This window comes from Chiloscyllium punctatum, chromosome 44, assembly GCF_047496795.1.
Source record: "Chiloscyllium punctatum isolate Juve2018m chromosome 44, sChiPun1.3, whole genome shotgun sequence".
Taxonomy (NCBI): domain Eukaryota; kingdom Metazoa; phylum Chordata; class Chondrichthyes; order Orectolobiformes; family Hemiscylliidae; genus Chiloscyllium; species Chiloscyllium punctatum.
The window spans coordinates 40,811,462-40,834,401 of record NC_092782.1 but is presented as its reverse complement, the minus strand read 5'-3'; the positions used below and the strand labels follow the sequence as shown (position 1 = coordinate 40,834,401).

Sequence of the window (22,940 nt, the reverse complement as noted above, 5' to 3'; positions counted from 1 at the left end):
TAAGGTGCACATCTTTGGACTGTAGGAGGAAACCGGAGTATCTGAAGGAAACCTATTCAGACACAGGGAGAATGTGCAAACTTCACACAAACACACACACACACACACACACACACACACACACAGACAGTCATCAGAGGCTGGAATTGAACCCAGGTCCCTGGTGCTGAGGGGCAGCGGTGCTAACTGAGCCACCATGCTGCTCACAAAGATACCCAGATGTCCTTTCTAATCCCATCTTATCCACAGACCATTGACCTACAGTTTTCAGTACTTAAGCGCAGATCCATGGACGTTGTGGAACAGTTTAGGGTCTCTACCTCCACTACTAAGTCAGGCAGTAAATTCCAGACACCCACTATACTCCATGTAAAAAACGTTTTTCCTCACATCTCCCCTAATCCTTCTGCCACTTAGTTCAAAAACCTGGGTCATAGATTCAAGCTGTCTTCCAAGGGAAACAGGTTCCTCCCATCTACTCTCTTTACCTCTCAATTTTGGATACCTCAATCAGGTCACCACTCAGTCTTTGCTAATACATGGAAAACAACTCCAACCTCTTCAATCTCTCCTTGTAGCTCCAATTCTCCAGCCAGGCAACATTTCAGTAAATCTAATCTGCACTCTCTCCAGAGCAATCCTGCAATGTAGTGACCACAAATCCAGTTGTGACCTCACCACTGTCTTCCACAGTTTCATCACTGTATCCCTACGTTTGTATTCTGTATCATTGCCAATGAAGAACAGCACTCCATAAGCCACCTTTACAACAGTGTCAGCCTATTCTGCTACATTTAGGGATCTATGCACTCACCAAGATCTCCCATGTCATCTACCCCTCTCAGTATGTTCCGTTTACTGTATTGTGTATTCCCTTTTACAGTTTGACCTCTCTAAATGCATTACCTAACATTTATCAGAGTTGAACTTCATCACTTTCCTGCCCATTCCATCTACCCATGTCATTTTAGAGCATACAGCTATCCTCTACACAGCCAACTGTTGTGTTGTTGCAAGTTTACCAATTGTGCTCCCCATGTTCAAGTCCAAATCAATAATGTATAAAACAAATAGCAATCCTCCCAAAACTGAGCCTTGCGAAACACCACTTGAAACAACTTTCCATTCATAGGACAGCTAACGACTTTTATCCTTTGTTTCTTGTTACTAAGCCAACTTTGGATTCATTGCAAACATTGCCCTGTATCCCAGTGGCTTTTACCTTTTTAACCTGTTTGCCATATAGGACCTTGTCAAATGCCTTACTAAAATCCATGTAGACAACACCCATTGCACTACCCTTATCGATCCTTGTCACTAGCTCAAAGAATTCAATCAAATTTATAAGGCATGACCTTCCCTTACCAAAGCCATGCTGATAATCCCTGACTAGTCCATGCCTTTCTAAGTTTATCCGATCTCTCAGAATTGATTCCAACAATTTGTTCACAACTGAAGAAAGACTAACTGGCATATATTATTTGGCAAGTCCTTTGTACCCTTTTAAACAACAGAACCACATTTTTATTCCCCTCGTCCTATGTCACTTCATCTGTGTCTAGCAAAGATCAGAAAATAATCCTCAGAGCATCTGCTATTTCCTCTCTGACCACCTTCAATCTCTGAAGGAACAATCCACTTGGCTCCAGCAGCTTATCCACTTGCAAGGATTCCAACTCCTCAAACACTTCCTCTCTTGTTATGATTATTTTGTCCAATGTTTTAGTAGTCTTCTTGGATTGCTACATCCATATCATCCCTTTCCTTTGTGAATACAGAGATGAAATTTCATTTAAAATTCTTCTCATATCCTCTCCATCTTGATGAAGGGAAGCTTCATCTGACAGCTTCCACTTTTTCCTTAACTATCCTTTTGCTCTTTATACACTGGTAAAACATGTTTGGACTTTCCTTTATCTTGGTTGCTAATATTTTTCATGCCCTCTTTTTGATTTCCCCATTTCTTTTTTTTTTAAAAACTTGATCCCTGTACTTGCTGTATTCCTCTGCAGAGTTGAAGTTTTTTGTGACTAACATAAGCTCTCTTTTTCTGTGTAATCTTCCTTGTATTTTTCTAGACAACCATGGAAGTCTAGATTTGGCAGTACCATTCTTATTTTTGGAGGGGATATGTCTGCTTTGCGCCCCAAGGATCTCACTTTCATGCCTTTCGCTGGTTTACCACAGATTTATCCTTTAGCGGTCCTGTCCAGTTCACCTCAGCCAAATCATTTCTCAGTTTGTCAAGTATTCCTGGTGCATGTCCGCCCTCTAACAAAATAATACTAAATACAAGCAGATTATGATCAGTATCACTGACATAGTCGCCCACTGTCACTTCATCCATTTGCTCATCTTTATTTCCTAAAACTAAACATAAATTTGCATCTCCTCTCATTGGACTTGTCACATTGTTTAAAACAATTTCCTGGACATAGTACATGAATGTTTCACCCTCAATACCCCTTACATCAGTTGAATCCCAGTTGATATTGGGATAGTTAAAGTGTCTGACTATTATTGCCCTGTTATTACTCCAGGTAGAAGAACACACATGTAGATCAATTTCTATCTCCCTCTCACTATTTGGGGGTCTGTAGTACAATCCCAGTAGTGACTGCCCCTTTTTTTAAAATTCCTAAGATTAACCCAAAAAGCCTCATTTGTTAACTCATTTCGTATACCACCCCTTCCCACAACTGAAATGCATTCTTTAACTAATCTTGTTATATCCCTTTTTTTTGTTATCCACACTATCCTGCCTGTAGAATCCACATATATCCAGGGATATTGAGCTGATAACAGATTAATGATTTACTTTCCTAAATTAAAAGTCTTCTAAACTTACCTTGCCACCTTTAGAGATTTGTGTACACATAGCTCCAAAACTTCCTACTCCTGCACTCTCTTTCATTCACATGGTCTATCTTCTTTTAATCTGACAAAATGCATCACTTCACACTCCCAGGTTCCAATATGGAGTGCTGAGAACTGCAGAAGAGTTATTAATTCCAATTTTAAGACAGCACCATTATAATCAGTTTTAAAAAAACTTCAATAAATGAAAATGGAATCCCCAGCTTCTTTTAAAATAGTTCAATCAAGTGAAATTCTGCCTATTTTTAACTACATTCTATATCAAGTTCACAACATAGGTCAGGAAAGATCTTTGTCTCATTCAATTCCAATGCTGCCCAGTTGCCCTTTATAATAATTAAAAAGTTTATTAAACTAATTGAAAGATCTGACTACAAGTATCCTTTCTGGAAATGTCAAGTCTGAAGGTAACAGAGACATGGATTACACCTTCAGCATTCGATAAAATACACTAATGGAGGAGACCAGAAATATTATAGGATGTGGAAGAAGGCTGTTTCTGTGCTGAAGAGAATTGTGGAATCAGAATAAAAATTTGAATCAAAATTAGATATTGAAACTTAAAGAAGTCTGTTTCAGGGAAGGAAATTGGACAAGAACTTGTGCTGGAACTCAAGCTAATTATTTACTTCTGACTTGGAGATTGAATTGTGGGAATGCAAGTCTTAGATGAGCAACAGAGAATCAACAGAGAACATGGAGTCCACACTGACTTTCTGAAGAGCATTCCACCCAGGCTCACCCCCCTACCCTATCCTTGTAACCCTGCATTAGCCTGCACATCCCTAGACACTATAGGCAATTTAGCATGGCCAACCAACTAATCTGCACATCTTTGGACTGTGGGAGGAAACCGGAGCACCCTGAGGAAGCCCATGCAGATATGGGAAGAACGTGCAAACTCCACATAGACGACACTGGAATCAAATCCACATCCCTGGCACGGTTCGGCAACAGTGCAAACAACTGAGCCACCATAACGCCATAAAATGTCACACAAGCTGCCTGACAATACAAGTAGTGGCGGAGTCAAGAGAGACAAAACAGGGATAAAGCTTGGCATTGCTAGAGGAAAATCAGAAGCTGACCACATATCTGCAAATGATATTTCATGTAATTGAAGCAGAGAATGGAACTTATGTTTGTATCCTTGGAGACTCCTAAAGTTACTGTGTGGTTGTGCAATGAGAAATAAAGCTAGAGAGACTAGAGAAAGGAACCAAGGTGGACCATGGAGAACAGCCATTTGAAGAGAATGAAATGATCCACCATATTCAGGATGGCACAGTGATCAAGAATGAATAATGGAGCACGATCGCATACATAAAGAATGCAAGTCACACCCTTGGATATTTCAATATGATGGGAGAAAGCAGAATTCTGATTGGAGTAATTTAAACTTGGTATTCCAGGAAGAATGAGAAGCAATTACCAGACTTAGCTGTAATAACAGAAACCTGGATACAGACCAGATGTGAATATAAACTACGCATATCTAACTATCAGGACATCAATATTACTAAGTTGAATGAGAAGTGATCACATTGAAACTTATGAAATGCTTAAAAGGGTTAAATAGTTTAAGATGCTTCCTCTAATTGAGAGTTTAGAATAGGGGGTACAATTTAAAATCACGGGGCTACAACTTAGGACTGACATCATAATTTTCTTTTACTCAGAGAGCTTTAATTCTTCAGAATTCTCTACCCAGAAGACTCTGGAATAAGTTTAAGGTAGAGATTGATAGGGTTCAATTAACCAGTGGCATATAGAGTTATCGTATGCGGTGGATATAAGACATTCAAAAGTTTGACCAGTCATGATCTTAGTGAATAGCAGGGCAGGTTCAACAGACCGAATGGTCTACTCCTGTACGAATTTTCCTGTGTCTCATTTGAGATTCTGCGTAAAAGACTCCTTTTTCAAGCACAAGTTAGTCAGCCTACAATGGTAAATGTGATGCTGGTTTTGGATAAGGATGAGAAGCCAAATGTGCACAAGCACCTTGAGAATTATAATCATAGTGAACCAGTTGGAAAGTGAAAAAGAAATTGTACAAAACAAGATCAGAATTGCCAATTCTTAGAAAGATGGGAAGTAAAAGAGCTGAGAGGAGGTGAAAGGAGAAATTGGCACAAAGAACTGTAGGGTAACAATGAATGCTTTCTGAAGAGAATTCCTAGGGATTTTATTTGGCTAAGTCTGAGTTGGTCGAGTTTGAGAGTTTGTCACCATGATGCCCAGCAAGTTCTTCCAGTGCATCAGATCAAACTAGTTGCATTAATTGTCCACCTAATCCCTAAGATAGCTCTCATGCGTGATTTCCACCTCATCTTACCATGCTCCATTCCCACTGAGCCATAGACCGGCATCCCCCTGCATCTATGCCATCTTTAAATGTCACAGTGCATTTGGACAAGCACTCGTATTAAACGTTGTCCTGCTCATTTCAGAACATTTCCACAATATATAGGAAAAGGAGGAGAAGATGGCATCATGATTCACTGACGAAGACCTGTTGGACAGAGTGGTGCAGCAGAGAGCTGCACCCTTCCAGGAGAACCGAGAGGAGGCCATGCCACCAGATCTTGCCAGCTGGGAAACCACCTGAGTTAGTGCAGTCTCCAGGGTGCAAAGAAACAGCCAGCACAGCTGCAAAGAAGTCAAAGATATTTTTGCTCTGACAGAAGTGTCACACTTTTCTCTTCACTACTGCACAGAACTTTAACCACTCTCACTGTTGTCCATCAGATCTTCCTTAACGCATTCTCTCTCTCAGCCTCCCACACAACTAATCTTGCATAAATTCTCTGCTTTCTCCTCAGTCCTTCACTACATAGAGTCTGTTTCCATGTTGTATGACTCTTTGGTCCAATCAGTCCATGCAGTGCATAAATCCCAAACTAAATTAGTCCCACCTGCCTGCTCCTGGCCTATATCCCACCAAACCTCTCTTATTAATATGCATATCCAAATGTCATTTCAACACTAACTGTACTCACAACCACCACTTCCTCAGGAAGTTCATTCCACACGTGAAACACCCTCTGGATAAAAACTTTGTCTCTCATGTCTTTTTGAAATCTCTCTCCTCTCACCTTAAAAAAGAACGTCCTGATAGTCTTGAAATCCACCATCTTAGGAACGACACAACTATCATTAACACTATCTATACCTCTCATTACTTGACAAACCTCTACAGTATAAGGTCACCTCTCAACCTCCTACCTCCAGTGAAAAATGTCCCAGCCTATCCAGCCTCTCCTAATACCTCAAATCCTCCATTCTCAGCAATGTCCTGGTAAATTTCTTCTGAACCCTCTCCAGCTTAATAATATCCTTCTTAGAACCGGGCAACCAGAACTGGACACAGTATTCCAGAAGACGCCTCTCCAATTTCCTGTACAATCTCAACATGACTTCCCAACTCCCATACTCAAAAGACTGAGCGATGAAGGCAAGCATGCTTTTTTAACCATCTTGTTTACACGTGACATAATACGTCAAAGAATTATGTACCTGCAACCCTAGGTCCCTCCATTCTACATGACCCAAGGCCTCACCATTAATTGTAATAGCTGTACCCCTGTTTGTTGAACCAAAATATAATACCTCGCATTTATTCAGATTGAATTCCATCTGCCATTTTTCAGCCAACTTACCCATTTGATCGAGATCCCTTTGTAAACACAGAAAACCTTCTTCACTGGTCTACTATGCTACCAGTTTTGGTATTATCTGCAAACGTATTAACCATGCCTTCTATATTCTCATCTAAATCATTCCACCACCTTTCCCCAACATGCACCATCACTGATAGTTGTGCTACTCACTGTAGTCCTATTCATACCTCTCTCAATCTCATTGCAAGATGATAGCCCGGAACAGATAAGAGAGAGAATGGACGGGTGGAGCGATGGCAGACATCAAGATGTTTACCCCTTATGAGAAGAAAATTTTGACCCTCACAGAAAATGGGGATTGTTCCTATAGGAATGCTGAAACATCCATGTCCTGCCAAATCACTATGCATCCAACAGCTACACCCATTAACTCCAATGTCACTCTCAATCACTGTAAACCACTTCTACTGACGCAACTTTACACTCAATCCTTTAGGGACATATGACCCATGTTCTTCCTCTTTAAAAGCATTTTGAACAAGGTGTGCTGCAGATCCTGGTTTGACCTGTAAAGGCACTTACTCCTCCACTCAGTGTCATCACATTTTTCTGAATACAAATGAAGGAGTGTAGAATTTGAAATCTTCCGTTTTCTAGCACTATTCCCATATTCACAGGGATTAGAAGTTAGTCACCAGAGTCTCTGATTTCCATCTTTGCTTCCAGCAACAACCTAGGATTACAATGAGTGATGTTTTTACTTTGAGGATGTAAATATTTGAATTATCTCCACTTTTTTCAAAGTTATTCTACCCAAAACAATAATTTTGTGACATAGCTCTATTAATTCTATTTTGTGACATTGCCAGAAAACGCTTCGTTGGTATAGACTATGCAAAGTAATCCTAGAGTCATAGCGACATACATCATGGAAACAGACCCTTCAGTCCAACTCATCTATGCCAAACAGAAACCTAAATTAACATAATCCAATTTGCCAGCACTCGATCCATATCCCTCTAAACCCTTCCTGTTCATATACCCATCCAGATGCCTTTTAAATGTTGTAACTGTACCAGCCTCCACCACTACCCCTGGCAGCTCATTCTACACACACCACCACTCTCTGCATGAAAAAGCTGTCCCTTAGGTCCCTTTTAAATCTTTCCTCTCTCACCTTACACCTATGCCCTCTAGTTTTGGATTCCCCCATCATGAGGAAAAGACCTTGACAATTCACCATATCCATGCCCCTCATGATTTTATAAACTTCTACAATGTCACCCCTGAGCCTCCAATGCTCCAGGGAAAATAGCCCCAGCCTATTCAGCCTCTCCCTATAGCTCAAACCCTCCAATACTGGCAATATTGTCAATCTTTTCTAAACCCTTTCAAGTTTTGGATGTTGGTTTGCTCTCTGAGCTGGAAGGTTCACTTCCAGACGTTTTGTCACTCTACTAGGTAACAGCTTCAGTGGGCCTCCGGACAAAGCACTGTTGATAATTCCTGCTTTCTGTGTTGGGTTTCTTTGGGTTGGTGATGTCATGTCCTGTGGTGACATCATTTCCTGTTCTTTTTCTCAGGGGTCTAAATTGATGTGTTTGTTAATAGAGTTCCAGTTGGAATGCCATGCTTCTAAGAATTCTCACGTGTCTCTCTGTTTGGCTTGTCCTGGGATGGGTGTGTTGTCTCAGTCGAAGTGGTGTCCTTCCTCACCTGTACGCAAGGATACTAGTGAGAGAGGGTCATGTCATTTTGTGGCTAGTTGATGTCCATGTATCTTGGTGGCTCATGCAACTCACTCACTCGTGTAACAGACCATGAATGGACAGACAGTACAACAAGCCATAGATATTAGATAGCGACAAACAAAGAAAGTGAAAAAACTAGACCTGCAGAATAAACTAGACAAACTTACACAAAGTAACAACACTGACAACACAGAAGCATGGATAAAAAAACTCATCTGATTGACCCTTAACAGACACTGAAAAAGCAGTCTTAGTAAGAGGATTAAATTACAACTGCGAGGATGCAGACAAGATTTCTTAGCAGCATTAGAAACAACAATAAAAGACAACCAACTCACAGAAGGAACCCAGCAAACTATCAGAAAGGTAGTCGCACCAACTTTAAGCAGAAAAAAGGAAACACACTCAATACACAAGAAAGGAAAGCACTGGAAAGACTAAGAAAAGATAAAACATTGTTATCCTACCTGCAGACAACGGATGCTTGACAGTCATTTTAAATCAAAGAGACTACATTGAAAAAGCGAATGCACTACTTGCAGATACCAACACTTACCAACAAGTGGCGATAGATCCGACCACACAACTAGACAACCAAATCACAGCCCTACTCAAAAAACTTCAGAAGTCTGGAAAAATAAGACCAATTTCCAAATGAGACCAGATGGATCCAACACACCACGCTTCTACAGATTACCCAAAATTCACAAACCAGGAGCCCCTCCAAGACCCATAGTCTTGCTACCTGGAATACCAACTTACAGATTGACCAAGGAGCTACACCAAAGACTAAAACTCTAAGTAGAAGACTCACGCCACTCCATTCACTCCACCCAAGAATTCCTGAAGACCAAAGACACTGAGATAGAAGAGGATGAAGTAATAGTTTCCTTTGATGTAACAGCCCTGTTTACATCAATCAACATTAACCTGGCCAAGGAAACACTGACTACACTATTAGAAGACCCAAAGACACATACACAAAACACCACTAACATCAGCAAGGACAGTAATGTCAAGCTAGTGGACGTATGCCTTACCACACACATAACCTTCAACAACAAAACTTACAGACAAACCAACAGAACACCCATGGGATCTCTGATATCAGGATTCTTAGCAAAGGCAGTAATGCAGAGACTTGAACAAACAGCTCTGCTAACCATCCAACCCAAACATTGGGTCCGCTACGTGGATGACACCTTTGTCATCACTTAACGAAACCAATTAGAGGAAACCTTCAAGACTATCATTAATACCTTTATTGGCATAAAATTCACCAAAGAGGAAGAAAACAACAACAAATTACCATTCCTAGATGTCACAGTACAGCGAACAGCCAATAGGGAACTTCAAACCAGCGAGTACAGTAAAACAACAAACAGACCAAATATTGAACTATAGAAGCAATCACCCCAACATCCAGAAACGAAGCTGCATCAGAACATTATTCCAACGAGCCACCACACACTGCAGCACAGAAGAACTATGCAGAGCAGAGGAAAATTACCTATAAAGTGCATTTAAAAAAAGGTACCCAATGAACTCAGTCCGCCGATTTCTCAGCAACAATCCAAACAAGCAGATAAATTGCGTCCAGAAACCTTAGCCATTCTCCCCTACATCAAAGACATCTCAGACATGAACTGCCAGACGACTCAGACCCCTTGGCATCATGTAGCCCACAAACCCACCAACACACTAGAACAGCAGCTAATGAACTTGAAAGACCATATACAGACAACAAGCAAAACTAATGTAAATTTACAAAATATCATGCAAGGACTGTAACAAACATTACATTGGACAAACAGGCAGAAAACTAGCCACCAGGATACATTAATATCAACGAGCCACAAAACAACATGACCCTCTCTCACTAGTATCCTTACATAGAGAGGAGGAAAGACACCACCTCGATTGGGACAACACACCCATCCTCGAGACAAACAGAGACACATGAGAATTCCTAGAAGCATGCATTCCAACTGGAACTCAATCAACAAACACAGAGTTAGACCTCATCTACCAGCCCCTGAGAAAAAGAACAGGAAATGGTCAGAGTATTGAGTACAGGAGTTGGGAGGTCATGTTGCAGCTGCACAGGACATTGGTTAGGCCACTTTAGGAATATTGCATGCAATTCTGGTCTCCGTCCTATTGAAAAGATGTTGTGAAACTTGAAAGGGTTCAGAAAAGATTTACAAAGATGTTGCCAGGGTTGGAAGATTTAAACTATGGGGAGAGGCTGAACAGGCTGGGGCTGTTTTCCCTAGAGTGTTGGAGGCACAGGAGTGACATTATAGAGGTTATAAAATCATGAGGGGCATGGATATAATAAATAGACAGTCATTTCCCTGGGGTGGGGAAGTACACAATGAGAGGGCATAGGTTTCAGGTAAGAGGAGAAAGATATAAAAGGGACCAAAGAAGCAACTTTTTCACTCAGAGTGGTGAGTGTATGGATTTGGATGTTGCCTGAACTGCTGTGCTCTTCCAGCATCACTAATCCAGAATCTGGTTTCCAGCATCTGCAGTCATTGTTTTTACCTCATATGGATTGAGCCGCCAGAGGAAGTGGTGGAGGCTAATACAATTGCAACATTTAAAAGGCATCTGAATGAGTATATGAATAGGAAGGGTTTGGAGGGATATGGGCCGGGTGCTGGCAGGTGGGACTAGATTGGGTTGTCTATATGGACAAGTATGTTTCAGTGCTGTACATCTCGATGACTCTATGCACTCCAAGGTCTCTTTGTTCAGTAACACTCCTCAGGACCTTACCATTAAGTGCATAAGTCCTGCCCTGATTTGCTCTATCAAAAGGCTTTCAAGCAATCTTCAGCCAGAAGTGCCAAGTGGATGATCCATCTCAGTTTCTGCCAGTGGTCCCCAGCATTACAGATACCAGTCTTCAGCGAATTCAATTCACTCCACGTGATATCAAGAAACTTTTGGATATCTGCAAAGGCTACAGGCCCTGACAATATTCCAGCAACAGTCATGAAGACTTGTGCTCCAGAACTTACTGATCCAGTACAGTTACAACGCTGGTATCTAACCAACGATGTGGAAAATTGCCTAAGTATGTCCTGTACATAAAGAATAGGACAAACCCAACTGAGCCAATTACCACCCCATCAGTCTAGTCTCGATCATCAGTAAAGTGATTGAAGGTGTCATCAACAGCGCGATCAAGCAGCAATAATCTGCTTAGTGACGCCCTGTTTGGGTTCTGTTAGGGCCACTTAGCTCCTGATCTCATTACAGCCTTGGTTCAAAAATGGACAAAACAGCTGAATTCCAGAGGTGAAAGTGACAGCCCTTGACATCAAATCTTCATTCAACTGAGTGTGGCATCAAGGAGCCCTAGCAAAACTGGAATCAACATGTATCAGGGGGCAAACTCTCTGGTGGGTTTGAGTCATATCTGTCACATAGGAAAGATGGTCAGGGTTGTTGGAGATCAGACATCTCAGCTCCAGAACATTTCTGCAGGAGTTACTCAGGGTATTGTCCTAGGTCCGACCATCTTCAGCTGCTTCATTGATGACCTTCCATCATAAGGTCTGAAGAGGGGACGTTTGCCAATGATTGCACTATGTTCAGCACCATTCGCACTCCTCAGATGCTGAGGCAACAAAATCTGGACAATATACAGGCTTGGGCTGACAAGTGGCAAGTAATATTCACACCACACAAATGCCAGGTTATGACCATCACCAATAAGAGAATCTAACCACTGCCCCTTGACATTCAACGGTGTTACCATCACCGAATCTCCAACTACCAACATCTTGGGAGTTATCGTTGATCAGAACCTCAACTGGACTCAACACATAAAAAGACAAACACAGCAGTTACAAGAACAGGTCATAGGCTAGGAATACAGGTCATAGGCAAGTAACTCACCTCCTGACTCCTGAAAGCCTGTCCATCATGGACAAGACACAAGTCAAGATTATGATGGAATACCCCCCCACTTGCCTGGATGAGTGCAGCTCCAACAACACTCATGACAAAGCAGCCTGCTTAATTGGCACCGCATCCACAAACATCGACTCCCTCCACCATCAATGCTCATTAGCAGCAGTGCGTACTATCTACAAGATGCACTACAGAAATTCAAAGATCCTCTGACAGCATCTTCCAAACCCACGACCACTTCCATCTAGAAGGACAAGGGCAGCAGATATATGGGAACATCACCACCTTCAAGTTCCCCTCCATGCCACTCACCATCCTGATTTGGAAATATCAGTGTTCCTTCACTGTCACTGGGTCAAAATTCTGTAATTCCCTCCCTAATGGCATTGTGGGTCAATCCTCAGCAGGTGGACTGCAGCGGTTCTAAAAGGCAGCTCACCACCACCTTCAAGGACAAGTAGGGTCGGCCAATAAATGCTGGTGGCCAGTGACGCCAACATCCCAGAAAATGAATAAAATTTTTAAAATATTTAGTACCTCAATCTGGATTAAACCCAATCGGCCCATGATCGAGGTCCCATTGTACTTGGACATGACCTTCTTCGCTGTCCACTACACCGCCAATTTTGGTGTCATCTGCAAACTTACTAACTATACTTCAAATGTTTGCATCCAAATCATTTACATAAATGAAAAACAGTGGACCCAGCACCGATCCTTGTGGCACACCTCTGGTCATGGGCCTCCAGTCCAAAAAGTAACCCTCCACCACTTCCTTCGGACTCCTACCTTCGAGCCAATTTTGTAACCAAATTGGTAGTCCTCCCTGTTTTCCATGTGATCTAACCTTGTTAACCTGTCTACTATGCAAAGTTTTGTCGAACGCCTTACTGAAGTTCATTTACTCTTCTGTCCCCTTCCCAGTATTTGGCGAACCATGCTACACACCCTTTAGCATAACTACTTCTTTCTGCTCCTTATATCTAATCAAGTAGATTCTGTCTGTCTTCAAACCTTCATGCACATAGTCTCTTTTTAGGGGGTTGTAGTATATTTGAGCAATGTTGCTCATTCCCTCTCTTTTTGAATGTCCTATTCCCCTAAATACATTACAGCCAGGAAAGCTGCATTTGTGGTACTTCCCATGTTTCAGTTAGGTTTCTATTATTGTCATTATATCATATCATTATGTGGCAACAAGAGCCTGCAGTTCACCAGCTGAATTTAGCACGTTCAATATATTTTTGGTAAAAAAACAATGACTGCAGATGCTGGAAACCAGATTCTGGATTAGTGGTGCTGGAAAAGCACAGTAGTTCAGGCAGCATCCGAGGAGAAGTAAAATCGACGTTTCAGGCAAAAGCCCTTCATCAGGAATGCAGGCAGAGTGCCTGAATGGTGGAGAGATAAATGAGAGGCGGGTGCGGATGGAGAGAAAGTAGCATAGAGTACAATACGTGAGTGGGGGTGGGGATGAACATGATAGGTCAGGGAGGAGGGTGGAATGGAGAGGTGGAAAAGATGACAGGCAGGTAGGACAAGTCATGGGGACAGTGCTGAGCAGGAAGTTTGGAACTGGGGCGAGGTGGGGAAAGGGGAAATGAGGAAACTGTTGAAGTCCACATTGATGGCCTGCACTTCAAACTTGCCTCCATCTGTTTTGCATTTCTTACTTATCTGACACCTTCTTTTGTAGATTACACTTTACTGTAAAGGCTTGAGAAACTAGGTATAAAATTTTTAAAGTATTTAAAATTTCACCAAAGGCTTGGAAGCTACAAGGGGAATATAACATTTAAAATTGAAATTAAAAGTTTTAAAAACATCAAACAAAATAATTAATTCTTGTTAGTGAGAATTTTAAGCAGAGGTTAGGACCACTTTCTGAAGCATAAAAGGCTTCACTTAAGCAAGTGGTTTCTGAGATTACTGCATCTATAAAGGTAAACATTTAAAGAAAAAAATTTAAAGAAAAGAAAAAAATTAATGCTGCCTGCTTGTAATACTCTAGCAAAGTAGCAGCACAGACTTGAGGCCTACTCCTGCTTTGTAGGTTTCTGTAGTGTTATAATTATTAAACAGGGACAACAAAAGGAACATTGACCTCAAGGGAATACAGAGACTTGACTATCATATGTTTATCACGTTAGGATACCCCAGAGAACTACACAGCCGATGAATTGTTTTTGAGATATAACTGCTGTTGTTTTGCAGGCAGAAATCGTAATCTACTTATCCAAAGCAAATTACCACAAACAGCATCGAAATGAAAGATCGATGATTTGGTACTCCCTGTGTTGGCAAGGAGCAGGCCAAACATCACGAAAATATTTTAAAAATCACCAAGATCTTTTTCATCCAGCTGAACAGGATGATCTCATCAAAAACCAGCACTAATACTTCAATATGTGCTCAGCATTGCAAAATGCATCAGCTGACATTGAGTTCAAGTCCAACAACATCCTCAAACCCATGAGATTCTGATATAAACAAAATCACTACCATTAATCCAAATCAGGAATTTAGTCAGGAAAGCCCACGGTACAAATAAGCTCAGAACACCAACAGACCCTTTACAGAAAAAAAGGGCAATTCATTTTCCACAAAAGGTAAACTGACAATAGTGTATTAAAGCTGGAATAAAGTTATACACCCTGCCTGATTGTCATTTCGACTAACTTCAGGTTTTCACCAAAAAAGTGAAAACTATTTCTGTTATTTGAAGGATATGTCAGAAAATGTCAAGCTAAGATATTGCATGAGAAAGGAATGTTTTACAGCTTTCAGACTTCAAGAATACTTTGCAATCGTCATACATTTCAGACAAATTCTAAAAAGCACATTATGTTCTTTGCAGTCTTATTTAGCTACAAGCGATTTCAATGAGCAACTCCACTGATTTAGTATCTTACCTCCTTTTCTGTAAGTCGAACATCATGGGGATACACCAGCTGAGGACCAAAAACAAAAACAAACAACTCAAACTGAAGAAATCTTACATAAAAGAAGAAAAATTATAAGTGTGCAAAATATTTTTCCCCCCAAATACTTGGTTTCAAATCTTTACATTTATATTTACAGCAAGTGCTAATGGAGGACTGGTTGATGCACCACAACTCTAAATAATAGACAACTTTTTAAATCCATTCTTTCATTGTCCCCTAATCCCATGTGCTCCTTTGTGTGGTACTTACATAGAATGGCCTTTGAAATTCTGTAAATATACAACACTTACACATGAACCTAATTTATTCAGTCTGTTACTTTGAGATTGCAGAATCAAGGAACCCGACCCATTCGTGTCCGCACAGGCCAGCACTGTCTTTTAAGTTGCAGCCATGGCTTTTCTTTCTCCCTACCCAATCATGGCCCTAAAGCCACACCACTGCCTCAAAACCTTTGGAGCGATAGCACTGATGGAAGGTTTATTCCATAAAACACACTATGCGAAAGAAAAATACGATTACAAATCATTGGACACACACTTTATCCTTACATTTAGAACCTGAATTTAACAATTAGTCACCTAATAGCATATGTGCCTACATGACAGGCCAAAATCTAGTGCAGGTAACAGACTTCAGCTAATGGTGCATGAAACTTACTCTAACTTCTTTAAAATTATAAATGGTAATTACAACAACACTTACATAGGTGGAACTGCATTAAAAGGTGCATTGATATTTTTAATTTGCTGTGGTATCTACTTAGAATTGCCAATATATGGTTAGGGTTTAAAAACTGCAGCAGTTTACTGAACAGTGAGGAAAGGGGTAAATTGAACCTGAATGAACTAGGCAAACAACTGTGTGCATTTCCTCAAATCAACCAGATTTTAAGGTTTGAAATTAACATCACAAAGACATGAAAGAAGTGTAAGCTAATGTAGGTGAATGTAATGTCAAATCAGGCACAGAAAGAGAAATAAAGAGAAGGAAAGGGAAATTGGATTGAGAGAGAAAAAAATGACACTTGAAAGTGATACCCTTGGTTGAGTTTAAAAATACTGAATTTTTATGAGCTTGTTAGGACATACTTCAAAAGGATCTGAAAATTCAAACATATCTGTTCTACTTAAGTACAACTTCATAAGTCTGAGCTGATAAGCTTAATTTAGCTTTGTATTTCTAAATGTTTATAATTTTGTTTCTCAATATAAGAGCATGTCTATAACTAATGTTGGACTGGTCGACAGTTTCTTATTGTATGTATTAAGATAATCTTGGACTGGAAACAGGCATAGAAGATTGGCAGAACAAGATCAGATAAGAACAGTAGATGGGAGATAAATGGGATGGGTAGCCAACAATAAAGGAAAACAATAACATTTGAAAGTGGGACATGGAGATGAGGATGAGAATGAGAATAAAGACGTAAAGACCAGTTAAGTGCAGAAATTGCTGAGTAAGAGATGTTTGGCAAAACAGGTGAGTTGCTGCACCATGATCATACCATTGAGAGGGTACATTTAACTCAAACATAAAGCTTTTCCCACTGCATGAAATGTGTGCATATTATTTTTTCTCTTGGTAGCAACAATAACTGGCATTTATTAAGTAACTTTAAGGAAATAGAAATTCTAAAGCCCTTCATAGACATGAAATGAAACAAAATTCAATTCCATCAGTGGAAATGTTGGAATCCCGGAGCATCAGAGGCTGAGAGGTGACTTTAAAGAGGCTTATAAATCATGAGCGGCATTGACAGAGTAAATAGACAACGTCTTTTCCTGGGTTGGGGAGTCCAGAACGACAGGGCATAACTTTAGTGAGAGAGGGGAAAGATTTAAAAAGGGACCCAAGGGGCAAGTTTTTTCACATAAAGGGTGGAGCGTGTATGGAATGACTTTCCAGTGGAAGTGGTGGAGGCTGGTACAATTACAATATTTAAAAGGCACCTGGATGAGTATATGAATAGAAAAGGTTTAGAGGGATCTGGGCCAAGTGCTGGCAAATGGACAAGATTAATTTATGATATCTGGTTGGAATGGATGAGTTGGATTGAGGGGTCTGTTCCCATGCCGAACATCCCTATGACTCTATATAATAGAAGTAGCAGGGTTTTGGTTAAGCTAAAGTTTTGAAATGCTGGGTAATAGTCAAGCCTGGAGATAAGGAGAAAGTGAGGACTGCAGATGCTAGAGATCAGAGTTGAGAATGGGGTGCTGGAAAAGCATAGCAGGTCAGGCAGTATCTGAGGGGCTGGAGAATCAATGTTTTGGGCATAAGCCCTTCCTCAGGAATGTCTGGAAGTCTGGAGATGACAAAGGCAAAGATAAGGATTTCAGCAGATGGACTGATGAGGTATAGTAGAAATGGGTAAAGCTATTGGGCAACCGTTGCCCATTTTTGAATTGGAAAAATGGGGACACTGCTCAAGGTCAAACAAGACACTGAAATTGCAGTTAGTGTGGGTAAATTACAGAGTGCCTGGGGTAGGAAATGACAGTGGTGACTGTACAGATTGGTGGTAGCGCTAAGTGCTCGTTAGAGGTGTCAAACCTGAGAAAATTATGGCTCAGCCAGGACTGAGTACTGAGAAAGCCATCTGACAAGATAGTGTCAAGTCGCCATGGTCCCAGGAGACCACTGGGCTGTTCTTTCATGACTGGTGATGGGTCACCCACTTCTAAGAGAGGGCAAGGTCGAGAAGGTGACCTTAACCGGTCACTCTGCAGCGCAAACCAGCGTCAAACAGAAGTCACAGTGAGGGAGAGCGAGGCTATCAGCACAGTTTATGTTGGAACTTGGTCCGCTATACTGAAATCCCAAAGCGGGTGATATATTGAAGAGATAAGAGCATGAGCAGCATCAGTGCACACACACCATATCCTTGAACTGTATTTACATTACTCTAGCCAACATTTCATCGCCCTCCACTCCCCGGTCGCTTGTTGCCGACCTTCCCAACCCGACCTCCGAGCGTCGGCGAGGCTCCCCCTCACCTCGATAGCTTGTCCTAGCTCCAAGTCGAATGTCACCACACAAATACACTCGAGCCAGGCAGAAAAGCGGTCCCAAGGAAGTGCGGGGCCAGGGTTGGGGCCGGGCACCGTGTAACGCTTCGCGGTCCGAGCCCGACCCCTCGCCTCCAACAGTTCCATGACAACGGCGCCGCGTTCTAATCCGCACGCATGCGCACACGGAACGGGTCCTGCACGCATGCGCACCTCTGGTCGACCAGCCGGCTAACGCATGCGCTGTTGGATGGTGTCCGATGAGGTGCTGCGAGTGTCTTCGATAGAAACAAATCAGGATCTTCAAGCGGCAGCTGCAGTGCAATACATGCCCCCACATGAGGTTATTGTAGGGGAATTGGTACCAGCCCATATCAAACTGAATCCCTGTTGTATGATCGGAAGGCATATTGTATTTGAGTGTTGTAGGATTGCTCTAGTGGGGAGAGTAGGAGTCGCGAGTTTAGATCTTTCAAAAAACGGACAGTAAATGATTTCAAAAGAAATAAACTTGAATTTCCAAGAGACCTGACCGGGGGGAGTGAGACTATTCTCGCTGAATGATCTGTGTGATAAAATTAAGACACATCACAGGGAAGAGAGATTTAAAGTTACATCTGTGACAAGTCAGGTTATCAGCTTTATCAGAATTAGGGATATAGATAGGATCTGGTATTGATTAAGTTTGTGTAAAGCATCAAGGTAAGGTTTTAGATCACGGATTGAGGTAGTTGGGATTTGTCATGGGTTGGATTCAAGTCATTAAGGTTAGGAATCGATTTCGTTTATTGTCACGTGTACCTAAGTATAGCAAAAAGCTTTGTTTGGCTTAAGATAATAGTTGGATTTAGGGTTTAGTTCTATGACAATCAGAAGTTAGGTTCTGGATTAGGCACATTATCTGAATGCATGAAGAATTTTTGATAAGGCAAACAACTTAAAGGCACAAATAAATGAGAATTGCATTTGATCTATTAGCCACGTAGTGATCAAGTTTGGAAAGTAAACATTCCAGTATATAGTATTTAAAATTTCAAAAATGGAAAAGGTGAGGAGGGAAGGGGTGTAGTCGAATCTTGATGAATAAGAAAGTCATAACAGAAGGAGTGAGGAAGGATCCTGGTTTGGAAGAGCAGTAGTAGAATTAGCATGGGTGAAGATTAAAAAAAATTAGAAAATACTAGTGAGAGTAACTGTCACCCAGATCTTCTGATCACAGCCCTTCTTTCTGACCACGATCAAACAGACAAAATACACAATTTCATTCCTCCACTTTTTTTGCCAACTTTTTTTGCCAATGGGGTATTCTACAGAACTCAGCATATTACATCACTGAGACATCAACAAATGGAAACTGAACAGAAGCCTCTCTTCTTTTTTATGGCACTAATAGACATATTCTGGTAAGTGCTCATTCAGTAACACACTGAAATGTTCTTTCATATTTAACATGCATGTCACTGAATGGGTTAATGTGTAGATGTGTAAGTGGATAGGATGAGGTGATTGGATTTGTTGAGATGGTAGGTCAGTATAGTGGTAGATGGATGAAGTGGGCGGTCAGGGGTTAGGAGGCTTGGTTTAGGGGTGGAGCCAAGGTTAGAGGGAGGTTGGAAGATTCATGGGGAGAGTCAGTTGTATGACCTATGGCTTACGCTCAGATTTCTCAGTCATACTTGAGAAGGTCACTATCCACAGGGGCCGCTGAGATAGTCTTTTGGCATGTTGGATGTCATAGAGTCATAGAGATTTACAGCATGGAAACAGAACCTTCGGTCCAACCCATCCATGCCGACCAGATATCCCAACCCAAACTAGTCCCACCTGCCAGCACCCGGCCCGTATCCCTCCAAACCCTTCCTATTCATTTACCCATCCAAATGCCTCTTAAATGTTGCAATTGAACCAGCCTCCACCACATCCTCTGGCAGCTCATTCCATACACATACCACCCTCTGTGTGAAAAAATTGCCTCTTAGGTCTCTTTTATATCTTTCCCCTCTCACCCTAAACCTAGTTCTAGACTCCCCGACCCCAGGGAAAAGACTTTGTCTATTTATCCTATCCATGCCCCTCATAATTTTATAAATCTCTATAAGGTCACCCCTCAGCCTCCGACGCTCCAGGGAAAACAGCCCCAGCCTATTCAGCCTCTCCCTGTAGCTCAGATCCTCCAACCCTGGCAACATCCTTGTGAATCTTTTCTGAACCCTTTCAAGTTTCACAACATCTTTCCGATAGGAAGGAGACCAGAATTGCATGCAATATTCCAACAGTGGCCTAACCAATGTCCTGTACAGCCGCAACATGACCTCCCAACTCCTGTACTCAATACTCTGACCAATAAAGGAAAGCATACCAAACGCCTTCTTCAATATCCTATCTACCAGCGACTCCACTTTCAAGGAGCTATGAACCTGCACGCCAAGGTCTCTTTGTTCAGCAACACTCCTAGGACCTTACCATTAAGTGTATAAGTCCTGCTAAGATTTGCTTTCCCAAAATGCAGCACCTGGCATTTATCTGAATTAAACTCCATCAGCCACTTTTCAGCCCATTGGCCCATCTGGTCAAGACCCTGTTGTAATCTGAGTTAACCCTCTTCGCTGTCCACTACATCTCCAATTTTTGTGTCATCTGCAAACTTACTAACTGTACCTCTTATGCTCGCATCCAAATCATTTATGTAAATGACAAAAAGTAGAGGGTTATGTGTGCTTCTTGATTCTCCTTCTCCAGATAATTGCTTGCAGAAGGTACAGGATGACTTGTTTTTTTTTTAATAAATCTGTTTGACTTATCAATTAGGGAGAAGCAACTAGGAATGAACAATGAATGTTGGCCAGCCAGCAATGCCCATGTCCTGTGTGAGAATTTTTAAAAAATGAACGTTATAGATTACCGCACTTAGAGTGGGGGAAAAAATCTAGCTATCTTAAGGCTTGAGTGGCTTTTTGTAGCAGAGCAAAACAGCTCCATCACCTCCAGAGGTTCGATAGTTTCTGCCAAAATGTTTGAGTTTGATTTATTATTGTCACATGCAGTGAGATACAGTGAAACATTTGTTTTGCTGAGCATGTAGATTGTACCGTACAAGCTGCATGAGGGTAGCAGAACAGAGTGCAGAATATCATGTTAAAACCGCAGAAAAGGTACAAAGAGAGAGATCAAAATTAACATTTGAGAGGTCCAAAAGTCTGAGAACTGAGGGAAACAAGCTGTTCTTGAATCTTTTCATATGTGTATTCAAACTTTTACCTCTTCTGCCAGATGGAAAAGAGTATAACTGCTAGTGAGTTTTGAGATACTTTGTAGCACAGGTTGAGGTTCTTGATGTAAGTTAGCTCACTGAGCTGGAAGGTTCATTTTCAGATGTTTCGTCACCATGCTAGTAACATCATCAGTGAGCCTCTGGCGAAGTGCTGGTGGTTTGGCCCACTTTTTATTTCTGTGGTTAGGTTTTCTTGGTTTGGTGATGTCATTTCCAGTGGTGATGGCATTTTGTGTTCTTTTTCTCAGGGGATGGCAATTGGGATCCAAGTCAATGTGTTTGTTAATAGATTTCTCGTTGGAGAGCCAAGCTTCTAGAAATTCTAGCGCGCATCTCTGCTTGGCTTGTCCTGGGATGAATGTATTGTCCTAGACGAAGTGGAGTCCTTCCTCATCTGTATGTAGGGATACTAGTGAGAGTGGGTCATGCCTTTTTGTGGTGAGTTAATGTTCATTTGTCCTGATGGCTAGTTTTCTGCCTGTTTGTTCAATGTAGAGTTTGTTACAGTTCTTATAAGGGATTTTGTAAATTACATTAGTTTTGCTTGTTGTCTGTATAGGGTTTTTCGAGTTCATTAGCTGTTGTTTTCGTGTGTTGGTATGTTTGTGGGCTACCATGATGCCAAGAGGTCTGAGTAGTCTGGCAGTCATTTCTGAAATGTCTTTGATGTAGGGAGAGTAGCTAGAGTTTCTGGACGTGTTTTGTCTGCTTGCTTGGGTGTGTCGTGGGTTGGGTTCAAGTCATAGATTCATAGAGTCATAGAGATGTACAGCATGGAAACAGACCCTTTGGCCCAACCCATCCATGCCGACCAGATATCTCAACCCAATCTAATCACACCTGCCAGCACCTGGCCCATATCCGTCCAAACCCTTCCTATTCATATTTCCATCCAGATGCCTTTTAAATGTTGCAATTGTACCAGCCTCCACCACTTCCTCTGGCAGCTCATTCCATACACATACCACCCTCTGCGTGAAAAGGCTGCCCTTTAGGTCTCTTTTATATCTTTCCCATCTCACCCTAGACCTATGCTCTCTAGTTCTGGACTCCCCCCACCCCAGGGAAAAGACATGATCTATTTATCCTATCCGTGCCCCTCATGATTTTGAAAACCTTCAACGCTCCAGGGAAATGCTTCAACAGCCCTAGCCTACACACCCTCTCTCTATAGCTCAAGTCCTCCAACCCTGGCAACATCCTTGTAAATCTTCTCTGAACCTTTCCAAGTCTCACAACATCTTTCCAATACCCCAACAGTGGCCTAACCAATTTCCTGTACAGCTGCAACATGACCTCCCAACTCCTATATTCAATACTCTGACCAATAAAGGAAAGCATACCAAACGCCATCTGCACTATCCTATTTACCTGCAACTCCACTTCCAAGGAGCTATGAACCTGCACACCAAGGTCTCTCAGTTCAGCAACACTCCTGAAGACCCTACCATTAAGTGTATAAGTCCTGCTAAGATTTGATTTACAAAATGTAGCACCTCATTTTTATCTAAACCAAACTCCATCTGCCACTTCCC

General features: G+C 41.6%; 1 protein-coding gene across 4 annotated transcripts in view; it reads right to left on the bottom strand.

The window, feature by feature from the left end:
• The window catches only part of dennd6b (DENN/MADD domain containing 6B), a 108,087-nt gene extending 89,789 nt beyond the window's left edge, over positions 1-18,298 (bottom strand). For 2 of the 4 annotated variants that reach the window (XR_011955305.1, XM_072562730.1), the window contains exons 1-2: positions 18,123-18,298; positions 15,091-15,129 (exon numbers count right to left, since the gene is read on the bottom strand). Coding sequence is in view for 1 of the 4 variants with exons in the window: in XM_072562730.1 (XP_072418831.1) it covers positions 15,091-15,129; positions 18,123-18,281 (198 nt within the window). In the remaining 3 variants the exon portion in view is untranslated. The remainder of the gene's footprint in view (positions 1-15,090; positions 15,130-18,122) is intronic. The other 2 variants (XM_072562732.1, XM_072562731.1) reach the window with 2 other exon arrangements.
• Positions 18,299-22,940: the final 4,642 nt, after the last annotated feature.